Source organism: Lottia gigantea, assembly GCF_000327385.1.
Source record: "Lottia gigantea unplaced genomic scaffold LOTGIsca_276, whole genome shotgun sequence".
Classification (NCBI taxonomy): Eukaryota; Metazoa; Mollusca; class Gastropoda; family Lottiidae; genus Lottia; species Lottia gigantea.
The window spans coordinates 34,937-48,352 of NW_008708881.1; the positions used below are offsets into that span (position 1 = coordinate 34,937).

At 31.9% G+C, this 13,416-nt stretch overlaps 1 protein-coding gene across 1 annotated transcript; it reads left to right on the forward strand.

Annotated features, from left to right (window-relative positions):
• The first annotated feature begins 235 nt into the window (after positions 1–235).
• LOTGIDRAFT_202473 (hypothetical protein) lies at positions 236–12,788 on the forward strand. The gene is made up of 18 exons (XM_009056425.1): positions 236–394; positions 1,309–1,463; positions 1,918–2,056; positions 2,763–2,919; positions 3,237–3,363; positions 3,566–3,615; positions 3,879–4,025; positions 4,346–4,498; positions 4,962–5,105; positions 5,339–5,458; positions 5,673–5,825; positions 6,095–6,163; positions 6,358–6,460; positions 6,735–6,881; positions 7,100–7,224; positions 10,776–10,873; positions 11,106–11,215; positions 11,371–12,788. The coding sequence occupies exons 1-18, from the start codon at positions 324–326 to the stop codon at positions 11,487–11,489; spliced, it is 2,187 nt and encodes a 728-aa protein (XP_009054673.1). The 5' UTR covers positions 236–323; the 3' UTR covers positions 11,490–12,788.
• The last annotated feature ends 628 nt before the right edge of the window (positions 12,789–13,416 follow it).

Below are 13,416 nucleotides of genomic sequence, written 5' to 3' on the forward strand. Positions count from 1 at the left end.
ATTGATGAAATGAAATAATCTTTGTAACCAAGAATGATCACTGTTAAGCCTATTACCACATGAATAATAAAAATACTTAGGCCTACTAGTGCTTAGTAGCATTTTTAGAAATTACAAGAGTAGGAGTTTAAAATCTCTAGCCTACAGCCAACACCGTAGTCCATTCAATGGGGAAATTAACTGTAGTCTGAATTATTAATACTGTTCTGAAAGAATCGCTCGAACGACCAATACTCCAAAGTCCAGTTTCTGAAGAAAGGACACAAGACCAGTTTGACAGCATGTTTTAATCAGTTTACTGTAATATACAAATCACGGAGAAAATGGCAGAATATAAAGAAATAGATTCTGTGGCTGTGATCGAATTGAAAAACCCTCCAGCAAATGCCCTAAGGTAAAATTTCTACTACATATGGTGTTCGCCATGATGTGTTTCTGTAATTGTTGGTGCAGTTTGCCGCACTCATCAATTTTTATTTGTGGAAGTTGATATAATAAATAGCACTTAACTATTGTTTTTGTTACTCTTAAAATAGAAAATATTTAGTATAAAGGAAAAATTAAAGAAAAAATACAATAATTTTATATTTTTCCATTACATTATAGATCTGCAAATTAAACTCACCATTTACAGATGTTTAAAGGGATATGTTCCCAAAATTGTGTGGCAATGAAATCTGATAAATTACTATTTTAGATATTTCTGACCAAAAAGGTGGCTATTATGTTTGCTTTAAATTTGTCTTTGAAAAGCCTACTGCTGTAAAGGAAGTTTTTCAGGGAATGTAATTAAAGAATATTTAGGGTATATGATTCTACGATGGCTCAAATACCATGTTTTTGAATTTCACATTTGAAATTTTCTTTTTGACTTTATAAAAAACTTCTGACTTTGTAAAAATGCTTTTGAATTTTTAGGGTATTTTAAAGTATTTTTACATATTCCTAAGTATTTTTTACAAACTCATAAGTATTTTTACAAATAAATAAGTATTTTTACAAATTCCTAAGTATTTTTTACAAATTCATAAGTATTTTTACAAATTCCTAAGTATTTTTTACAAATTCATAAGTATTTTTACAAATTCTTAAGTATTTTTTCAAATTCAAAATTCAAAAATTCAAAAACATGCCGTATTTGAGCTTCCGTATGATTCTGTTGATTTATTTTTTTGCTCCAAAAACTGTCAGCATTTTCAGGTTTGTGTTCAATGTGTTATATACATATTGAACTGGAGAAATCTCCTGGCCATTGAAATATGATTAGGCTCTTTATTGTAGACTGTATTTTTTCATTATCAAATTCAGTAAAGCTTTGGTAACTGGATTGAACAATGGGGTAAAGAGAGCTATTGATAATCCAAGAATCAAATCAATAGTTCTTATAGGAAATGGTCAGCATTTCTCTGCTGGAGCAGATATAACAGAGTTTCCAAGGGTTGCTGATGTCACTTCAAAACAAGGTTAGCTAACATCTTTCATTATAGGCCCTATAATTATGATGATGTCTCATGATCGCGAATAAGGAATGGAATTTGCAGAATCGGAAAAATCAAAATAAAGTATCTATAAATCTCACAGAATTAAGTCATTGCTGAGTAAATCTGTCAATGTAAAACGTTTTGATTGAGATTTTCAATTTTTTATGGTCCTACACTTATAATATATTTGTAACTATGTACTGCATATGTTACACAAACACTGACTGCAGTGACTGATCAAATTGTCACAGTATTACAAATGGGCCGATTCATTCAGGTTAACAGGCAAATAATGATAATATAGATCTTCTGTATTAAAGACTAGATGTTTTCAAACTGCTTCATACTTGATGTAAATGAACAAACCAAGGAGAGTCTTTCCACCCAAATGACATTGTTCTGTGATAAAAGTGTGATGTACATCCCTGTGTTTCAGGTGTAAGTTTATTAACAGTAGGTGATGTGATAGAATCTTGTAATAAACCAGTGGTATCTGCTATACATGGTGTATGTTTTGGTGGTGGTTTAGAGATAGCTTTATTCAGTCATTATAGACTGGCTGTACAGTCAGCTAAGTAAGTTTTTATTCAGTCATTACAGACTGGCTGTACATTCAGCTAAGTAAGTTTTTATTCAGTCATTATAGACTTGCTGTATATTCAGCTAAGTAAGTTTTTATTCAGTCATTATAGACTGGCTGTACATTCAGCCAAGTAAGTTTTTATTCAGTCATTATAGACTTGCTGTATATTTAGCTAAGTAAGTTTTTATTCAGTCATTATAAACTGGCTGTACATTCAGCTAAGTAAGTTTTTATTCAGTCATTATAAACTGACTGCACATTCAGCTAAGTAAGTTTTTATTCAGTCATTATAGACTTGCTGTATATTTAGCTAAGTAAGTTTTTATTCAGTCATTATAAACTGGCTGTACATTCAGCTAAGTAAGTTTTTATTCAGTCATTATAAACTGACTGCACATTCAGCTAAGTAAGTTTTTATTCAGTCATTATAAACTGGCTGTACATTCAGCTAAGTAAGTTTTTATTCAGTCATTATAAACTGGCTGTACATTCAGCTAAGTAAGTTTTTATTCAGTCATTATAGACTGTCTGTACATTCAACTAAGGAAGTTTATTATTGTGCAACTTATGGATGCATGCTTTTGTCGGATTGAGTTCATATGCCTTGAAAAAATTTTTTTTTTATAAAATGAAGGCTCTCATTACATACAGATTTATGAAGAATTTCAACAATTGTTGTTTGATGGATGTGATTATAGGTTAGGCTTCCCAGAAGTTAGTTTAGGCATATTACCTGGTGCCAATGGTACCCAGAGATTACCCAGAGTAGTTGGCTTTGAAGTGGCCATGGATATGATAGTATCTGGAAAACCAGTTTCAGCACCACAGGCTCTCCAGTATGGAATCTTAGATAAGGTATTGACATTTCTTGTCTGGTGATCCCAGATTTTACATTAACTTTGCATTGTAGAAAATGCAAAAATGCTGTCAGCTCCAGTCCGGGCTAATGTCTGCAACCTAAGTAGAACATGAATAACTAAGCAAATCTGTCATCTAATTGATCAGTTTTAATGGTCATTTTCACATACATATCCTATCAGGCAATTATTAGAAAAGAAGATATTCTAATATCACTTGCCCCACAGAGAGCATAGATTCCTAATGGAAACTACAAAGGATATAAATTTTACTTGTCTATTTACATCATTTGCTATATTTAACATATATAATAGATTGTTGATGGAGATTTATTAACTGCAGCTGTTCAGTTTGCGAAAACCTTAAATACAGTACCTCATGATAGAAGGTTAAAAAATGTACCAGTTCCAAATTCAGAAAATGCAAACAAACATTTTGAAGGTTAGTCTTGTTTTCTAATGACATCAGCCCACAATTTTCATGTAAAATCTCTAAAATCTTTAAAAAGAAAAAGCCTTATCAATTCAAAATATTTAACAAAATTGTACATAGCTACTAGAGAGTATGGCCTGTTCCACATATTAAGTATTGCTAATATTTGGTAGTCTTTTCTCATAATTTATGTGGGCACTCTCTTTTTCAGAGAAATTGGCCAAAATAAAACAGAAGCAAAGAGGATATATAGCACCCATAGTGAGTTGATTGATATACAAATAAAGAACCATTAGAACTGCTTTTAATTGTGGCATAACTTTTTCTTTGAATCTTTAACCAAATAATCAACAGACTGAGATTTTGAAAGGCCTGAATTTGATGTTTGCCTGATAAATGCATACTCTCTTTGTTGCTGATGTACACTCTTTTAATTAAAGAATACTTAAATAACATAGTTATAAAATTATTTTGAGTTACAAATATTGAATGAATATACCTTTGGACTTATCTTTAATTTATAGAATTGTCTGAAAGCTGTCAAGGCATCTGTTGACTTGCCATATTCAGAAGGAGTAACCAAAGAATTCCAGCTCTTCATGGAGTTGATGTCATCAGCACAAGCTAGAGGGCAGCAGTATTCATTCTTCTCTGAACGAGCTGCAACTAAGGTTCATTGTATTGCTAAGTTTGTGAAAATTGTTGTTAAAATTACAGTATCAAATAAGAACTTGTAGTTCAGCAGTTTCATGAACATGTAATTTAAAATTAAAAAACTAAATTTTGGTGTTAATTAACTCAAAGAGCCTTGGATATCTGAAATTAGGCAGTGAGCTCAGAAGACATTGGAATATCATGTTAATTGGAAACTTCTGATTCCTTTGTTGAAGCATCTGAAGGAAAGCTTCCTTTATTTAAGATATTAAGAGGACTATATCTGTATGGTATACATATAACCTTTGACTTCAATGTTATTATTTTTATATTTCAGTGGTATTTAAGTGCTAGTAAGAATTATAAAGTCAGTAAAGATATACCAGTGAAAACAGCAGGTGTTATAGGAGCTGGTACTATGGGAAGTGGTATAGCTGTTTCTCTGCTAACAAGTGGTATACCAGTTATACTTGTAGAACAAGATTCAAAGGTACAAAATTCAAACACATCCTTTGTTATATTCTGAGATCTGTTAGTTATATTCTAAGGTGCAGCAATCAAAAACAATGAGGTACAGTAACCAAATGGATTTTTTATTAAGTTCAAGCATCAAACATATTAAAAGAATGAGTCACATATTGAAGTATGGTAATCAAAAAAATAAATATCTTTTGTCCTGTTCTGAAAGCACAGCAGTCAAACACATCCTTTGCCATTATGACATATCTCAGTATTTAGCCTGTAGCACTTTGAATTGGCTTGGTGTAGCTGATATTGTGAAATTGGTTCCAACCCCTATCAAGATAAATTTATAAGTTGATAATAATACATACACATTTAGCAGTGCTAATGTTTTCATGGGTGTAAGTCCATGGTGTCGACACAAACCCCGAGCATAGTTTATGTACAAACATATGGGCATATGTTAAACGTGAATATTTTATATTTATCAGAATTTAGAGAGAGGTATCGAGTTAATCAAGTCTATTCTACAAGGTGGTGTCAAATTGAAACGTATGACACAATCACAAATGAATCAAATCTTACAAATTTTACAACCAACAACTAAAATAGAGGACTTACAAAGTGTTGATTTGGTAAGTTAAATTGATTATTTTGGATTTGAGGAGCTCATTGTACACTTTAAGCATGAATAAAATTTGGTAATAGCAATACATGAGTAAGCTGGAGGTTAAGATTAAATTTATCATGAATAAGCTTTACCAGTCATTCATTCACAGTAAGTGCATTTGGTCCATGTTCATTCCATGAATGAAATAGATAATTAGATAATGATATGTAATCTGCTATCAATGAATATTTTTTTTAGATAATTGAAGCTGTATTTGAAAATTTAAAGTTAAAACAAGAATTATTTTCCAAGTTAGATAAGATATGTAAAAGAGACACAGTATTATGTTCTAATACATCTACTCTTGATATAGATAAAGTATGTTTGAATTATAATTCTGGTTATTGAAATATTTTTTTTGTAATGACGGAGTGCACATTATTTACAGTGACAAACATTTTTCCAGTTTTACTGAAGGGTTAAAAGAGGTACGCATTATATTAGCAATTATATTAGCTTTCTGTTGTAATGGCAGTGTTGAACCTTATTCTAGAGAAAATGTAGATGTATTAATTGTGTACATTAATTTTAGATAGCCAAATCAACAAGTAGACCTGAGAAAGTGGTAGGAACCCATTTCTTTGCTCCAGCTCATATCATGCCATTATTAGAAAATGTATATGGCAATCACACGTCAGCTGAAACTATAGCCACTGTTATGAAATTGAGCAAAAAGATACGAAAGGTGAGTTTCAATTTGTTGTAGTGACAGCAGTAAAGTAAGACTAGAATTTAACATCAAAAAGGCAATTGTCAGCCTTATTCTCAGTGTTATTTCAAGATCATATTACATCTGTATGCATTTAAGAATAATGCATTAAATGAATTTGATATTTGTTGCTTGATCACTATGCATACATAACCTAATGAAGTTTTTCTTATAAAATCTAGCATTTCCAAATTTTGTATTGTTAAAACCATGATTGAAAATAAAATAAATCAGTATTTTTTCAGATTCCAGTGTTAGTTAAGACATGTCATGGTTTTGTTGCTAATAGAACTTTCTTCGAATACAGCCAAGAGGTATGATTATTTTAGAAAAAAGTTCCAAAACTATAATGTACAGAAATCCTTTGAAAATTATGATACTGGAGTAACATTTGCCTATACAGATTGAGATTGAGGCACTGTGGTATAACATAGCTTTGCATGTTACAACTAATCAGAGAACCAAGGCTGAATCAAGTTATTTGAAATTGTTATTATTTATCTGATAGCTAAGATTTGTCGTAGAAGAAGGGCTATTACCCAATGAAGTTGACGATATTTTAGAAGATTTTGGTATGCCCATGGGAGTGTTTAAAGTCAATGATTTATCAGGTCTGTTAAGATGATTTTCAATGTTGTATATATACTGTACATATCATTTGTAATTTGGGGACTGTTTTTACCACTCTTTTTACCACTTTATTTGCTCAGGTTTGTTAAGATAATATTCCATCAATAATGTATGTATAGGGTATGCAAAACTTCAAGCAATATCGAACTGTACATCTCGTGTAATTGATAGACTATTTTTGTCTCTACCCTTTTATCAGTTTGAAATATGTGCTCTCTTTACAGATTACTTTTATCTTGATTTGTTGTATTAAAGGTATTGATGTTGGTTGGAGAATAAGACAAGAACAAGCTATAGCAAATGGTTTCAATTTAACAACTAATACAAGATATATAAATGGTGAACGTTATTGTGCTATAGCTGATAAAATATTCCAGGCTGGAAGATATGGAAGAAAAACAGGTAAAACCTAGATCAAGACCTTCTTTCTTGCAAGAAAAGATGGTATGGTAATTAATATCATTTGGTATTTGCTGTAAAGTCAAAATAGTGCTGTATGCCAGGACCTTATACAGCCATGACAATTGTATATTACAGCATAAGGCTCATCCAGAGCACTCATTACAAAATATGTGTGACCATAGCGTTATCATAATTTATGATACTGATATTTAAAACAGGTAAAGGTTGGTATCAATATGATAAACCTGGTGGAAGAGTAGCTATGGTTGATCCAAACGTAAATAATATTATACTAAATCATTGTAAAGAACTTGGTTTAACCAGACGCAAGATATCTACTCAGGTATGAATTTCATAAATCTGAAATTGTCAATTTTAATTGTTGAATAACTTTTATGGAATGCACATCAGCAAAGTTCAAGACAACTCTAAAAACAAATGTAGGCATAGTTCATACTTATTTGTGTTTTTTTTTATAGTTCATTCAGTTCTTTTTTCAATAAGTACTAGCCAAGGAGTACTAACAACTGGTGATATCAAACCGATTTCTGGAAAGCTACCCACAAAATTCGCCTTCAATTTGCTAGCGTCACATTACACTCTGATTCGATGCGGTACAAAACGTGTCACACTGACTAGAGCTCTTACCTAGTATAAACCCTCAACAACCTATCCTTTAAACTACTCTCAGAGGGTGAAGACATTTATTCCAACATTAATGTGGCTGCAAATTAACATGATCAAGGGATGCCAAAAGAATCAATGGTAGAATTAAGCTTCATTCGATGAATGCATCAGAATGAGTATAAACAAATGTTGAGAATCAGACATATGGCTGTGCAGTAATGGGCAGGTTTTCTCCATGTCGTAAAACAGAACACATATCTACTGCGCATGCCAGAAATGTATTTATAGCAAGATAAGCCGGCCACAATCACTGTCTGAAAGCGGGATAGAAAACCCGTTTCCGTTAAAGCCGGTTGAAAACGGTTTGAGCAATTTAGATCAGTTCGAAGCAATGTCCGATGGTGATGAGAACATAGTCTCATAAAAGCACTGGCCAAGGTCACAAAGTAAAGATTTATGCTAAAACAAGGCGCAAAAGTTTAGAAATGTTAAAAATTTTATTATGCATGTCTAAAATTAAAGTTATATCATTTCTCGTGGTAAAATTTCTGAAAAGATAAGAATTAGTCACTTTCTGCAATGTTTATTAAAAACTGATGATAAAACCTGAAATCTTTTAAGATCAAACCTTTACCAATGTACCTATAAGAAATGAGCAAACATTACTAATCAAGCGAACATAAATTTGGTAGAAAATTGCTAAAAAATAGAATCTTTATTAATTTGTGTATTAAACAAGCCTGCCATGGACTAGGATATTACTGAGATTTTTTTTTCTTCTGTAAGCTGTAACAAGTCTCTTGCTGTAATCATGGGGATATTAGTCTTCAAGAGGCTTGTTATTAGATGCAAGGCATTGGCAGCAGTATTGTTGTAGGTTGTAACAACAGGTATGATCTGATTATCATGTTGGATCCCTTACAAATAACGAAGACGGTAAAACAGTACTTACTGTACAGTTTTACCATGAAATTGTATGGTTTTACCATATACCGTACAGTTTTACCATACTTACCATACAGTAAGAACGATTTTACCATACCGTACGGTAAAGTTTTATCATGTTACCGTACGGTTTCATCGTTTACCATACAGTAAGTAGGGTTTTACCATACAGTACGGTAAAGTTTTAACATGTTACCTACGGTTTTACAATTTACCATACAGTAAGTAGGGTTTTACCATACAGTGCGGTAAAGTTTTACCATGTTACCGTACGGTTTCACCATTTACCATACAGTAAGTAGGGTTTTACCATACTGTACCATGTTACCCACGGTACCGTATTTGATATTATGAATACTGGAGTTTATTTCTTAACCCATTTATAGCCATTGTCCCATTAATGGAACACCTTTTTGATTGCACCACAGCATAATATGCTTGTTCCAAGACCATCCCTGGCCATATGATATTTTAAGTTTATAAACAGAGTTTAATTGCGACTAGTCCGATCGCGTCTACTTTTAGCAGTTGTAGTGAGTTATCCCCCTTGAACCCGCCAAAGCCTTGAAAATGTCCAAATTAATGTCAAGCAGGAAAAGGTTAGTAATTTTCACATTTTAAGCTCTGTATTCATGAAATTATTTAGAAATACTATAAAATATAACAATGAGATTAGTTGTGACAAAAATTTGACACGTTTCAATCATTTCTGTAGCAGTTCTGAGAAAATTAAAAAGTGTCTCATTAGTAACCAAATGGCTGCCAATTATTGCGCGACCGTCAAATTTACGTTGATTTCCTTATTTCCATTCCTTGTACGCCTAGGTTCAGTATGTTAAGTATTCATCATCAGTACTAGTGTCCGATCAAGAAGAATCGATGACTAATGCTGAATTAACGGAGGATTCAGCCATGGTTATGGATTTACTGTTCTGTTATGGTTTTACTGTACGGTTATGGATTTACTGTTCTGTTATGGTTTTACTGTACGGTTATGGATTTAATGTACGGTTATGGTTTTACTGTACGGTTCTGGTTTTACCGTACAGTAAAACTGTCTCAAATTACTGTACGGTAATATTGTATGGCTAAAAATTTTACTGTACGGTTTTACCGTGCCCCAATTTTTGTAAGGGATATTTAGGCATTTGGGTGAACAGTTTGAAGTTGGTTCATCCAATAACGCTCTAGTCTTCTTTCTTTTGGGTTGATATTGGGTACAGGTTTTCGGTTTCAGTGTTATGTGATAGCAATTCTTAAGCCCAGATTCCTTTTGTCCACTAAGCACAGGTGTGTACCTGTTCACGATCCATAGTACTCAACATACCAACTACATATGTACATAACCATGTAAAGACATAATCCAGCCAATGACTGTTGGGAAATACCTTTTCTGGGAATACTCACTCTTGCTATTTTAAGATCGGTACAGTGCAAAAAATCGCTCAATTTTTTATCAGTCTGTGAAGACTTTTGGGTATATACGCAATGCAGATAAATGGAATTGTTTTAACTAAAAATAGGAGCAATTTTTTTAATGGACATTTCTATGCTTGCTCAACTACTGAAAAGATAGTTGACCACAGCCATATACGCCCACCGTGGCATGCGGATGGTAAATATTCAAGATTTTGGGGCAAGGCAATAATTCTGCTTCTTACTGTCGAAAATAGCTCAAATTTGAACTTGATCTTCGTTTTTTGAATATGTCTACACATACCGAATTTTATTCGATTCCATCAAAAAATCTAGTTTTTAGAGTGTTTACAAGCAAATGTTGACTGACGGCCTTCGTTTCATGAATATGTATGCACATACCGAATTTCATTTGATTCCTTCAAAACTAGAGTGTTTACGAGCAAGTGATGTTGATAGAAGCACTTACTGTATAGAGGTTAAAGGGCAATAACTCCTCAAAACTGACGTAAGAGGTCTAAATCTTGAAAAAGCCTTAAATTTAATCAGAAGTAAACTAAACTTTCTCAAACCTTTCGATTTGGGTCCAATAACATCCATTTTAAGTTTCATCAAAATCGTTTGAAACCTAAGAGTAATAGCATATTCAAGATTTTGGGGCAAGGGCTATAACTCTGCTTCTAATGGTCGAAAATAGCTCAAATTCGAACTTGATCTTCGTTTTATGAATATGTATACACATACCGAATTTCATTTGATTCCATCAAAAACTCTAGTTTTGACGGACTAACGGACAGGGGTGCTGACAATAGAGAGATGTGGGCGTATAAAACAGTCTTAGAGACCTTGTTTCAAAAGATCATATGTAGGGTTTCAATAAAAACAAATGTTATTCTTGTACAAAAGGAAGTTATAGAAAGATGTATGTTTGCTGCTATAAATGAAGGTTTTAGATGTTTAGAAGATGGAATAGCCTCGAAACCGGAAGAGATTGATACTATTTGGTAAATATCTATTATTTTGTTTGAGTGATATTGTTACGTGCTGTGTTTACCATTGGGTTTACATAATACAATTTAACGAGATATCAGTGATGGAGCCATTGATCTAAGTAGTCAGGTGATAAACAAAATATACCTTTGTTGTACTAAGATGATCTAATCATTATATTTAAGCATTAAGGAAATAGGTGTTTAAATTCCTATGATTTAAAGCTACTCAAAACTTAATCTACAGGCTACATGGTTTTGGTTTTCCCAGATATAGAGGAGGACCTATGTTTTATGCCAGTCAAGTTGGGTTACGTAAAGTTTATGAGCGAATAAAGTATTATCAGAAACATTTCCGTAAGTATTTATTATTTACCCACCACTAAGTATAAAGATTAACATGAGCACAATCATGGGAGCTCTGATGGGTGCCAATCAATTGGTCTTAAGCGAATTTCACTATACTGTCTTCTCTTAGCAAGTAATTAAGTAAAGCTCATTGTTTATTTCAGCTGAAACTAGTCATTGGATAGCCAGTGAAATGTTGCAGAGGATAGCTGAGAGTGGTAGAAATGTACCTATTTCTGAGTGGACGAAGTTTAACCCTACCCCTACTTCGAGCAGACTATAGTAATGAATTCCAAACCCATATTCACATTGATTCAAATACTGATCAAAACTAACTCATTTTAGAATATGAGGCTGAAATAATATTTTTTCTATTAAATAATTGTAACTTGAAATCTCCATCATTATTTAAATTTTAAGTGCTATAAATATGTATCAAAATCGATTCTATTGTTCTAAATTATTTTTTAAATTTTACATAAAATAAATATGTATTCCAGAGCTCAATGAATAATTTTATTAAACAGAAGTTTTGATTTCACTGTTTGACAGAAAGTACACAAGTTTCGTATATTAAAAAATAATAGGGGAAATTCCACTACTTGAAGTAAATTCAGTTAGGATAAAAAGCTTACTACAGCAACAATATGACTTTAAATTACTCTTTTTGAGTTATTCAATCAAATTACCTTACCAATACCCTTTTACCCTTCAAAACATCTTTGATCTCCATTTTGTACTTGGTTGTTGAGTTAACTCGGTGTCAACAAGATTAGTAAGAAGGTGAACAAGTTGTCTTAATAATACATGGTTAATAATTTCATTTCAATATTTATTTATTGATTATGTGAAGACATTATGTCATGTTAAGTGAATGATATATAAATGCGTATTTACATGAACACTTTATAAAATGAAAGTATTTTTTTCTCTATTCCGCAATAGCTAACTACACATCTCTCTCATTAACAAGATATTGTGTACAAAATCATTTTCTATTAATACTTTGATTTCATTCATAACCTCCCTCTTTTAGCAGCTGTGCAACATCAAAATAACTTCTCATTGAACATATATTCAAGTTTTTGTTGGAAATGGAAGTCATTCCAAAGTAGCATCAGTTTTCCTGGATAAATGAATTTTTTTTACATTGTTGAGGCTGAAAAATTTCATTTCTCTTAAACAGTAAGCCACCAAATAAAAATGAATCAACCTTTTATAGATGAATAAGTTCTGAGTATACAAATCATAAAAGATTGACTAAAAAACATGAAGTATCAGCTTCCTGCTTCAAAAATATTAAGGGAAATAACCCCTTTCTGTACTAATCAGGTCGAATCCATACTTAAAAAAAAATGAATTTAAATATAAGCAGTGCCATATCAACAATATACAAGTCTGTAACATCAACAATAAGACAATTTGGGAATGTACCCAGGACTAAGTTCAATAACTGATTGCATCCTCCATTTAAATGCCATATTCTTTCAATTCCAAAAGCCCTTTACTGCCTCTTGTTAATCAGAATCTTCCTGTTTGATTTTCTTTTTTTTCTTCTTCTTTTTCTCACTGGATTCAACATGTCCATTTGGTGATCCTATAAAACAAAAAGGATGACATGTTTAGAGAAATAAAATAATTGATGAATTGACCCAATCAAACCAATCTTAAGAAATAAATCTGCTACATTTTACAAACCAGACATTTTAGTATTGGTAATAAATCATTTAACAGCAGCCTATATTGACGCGTATTAAATAGAAATTTAGAAGTTAAAGACTTATAAAGAAAGATGAATGAATTACCTATAGATTCTTGTGACACATTCATTGAATCATCAGCTTTCTTTTTCTTTTTTTTTTTAATGGGTTCTACAATAAATAAATCGTTAATTTAGTTGATTTTATAACATAACTAAAATGAAATGCATTCTGGTGTTAATCTTGAACGGTCTCAACAAAGTTACCAAAAGCCTGCAAGAATTTTGACATAAGCAATTCTGTAAGGGTCACATCCCATAGAAATTCTCAGACAAATGCCTCAAAACATCATGTTTATCAAATATGATAGAATTATAAAATAAAAACTATTTTAAAATTATCATTTAACAAATATGACTCGTCATGTAAAGTGTCATCATTGAAATTCGAATAGATAGTTTTCTTTTATGACACAATGGATTTCTAGTTGCTAACTTATGAACTTCCCAA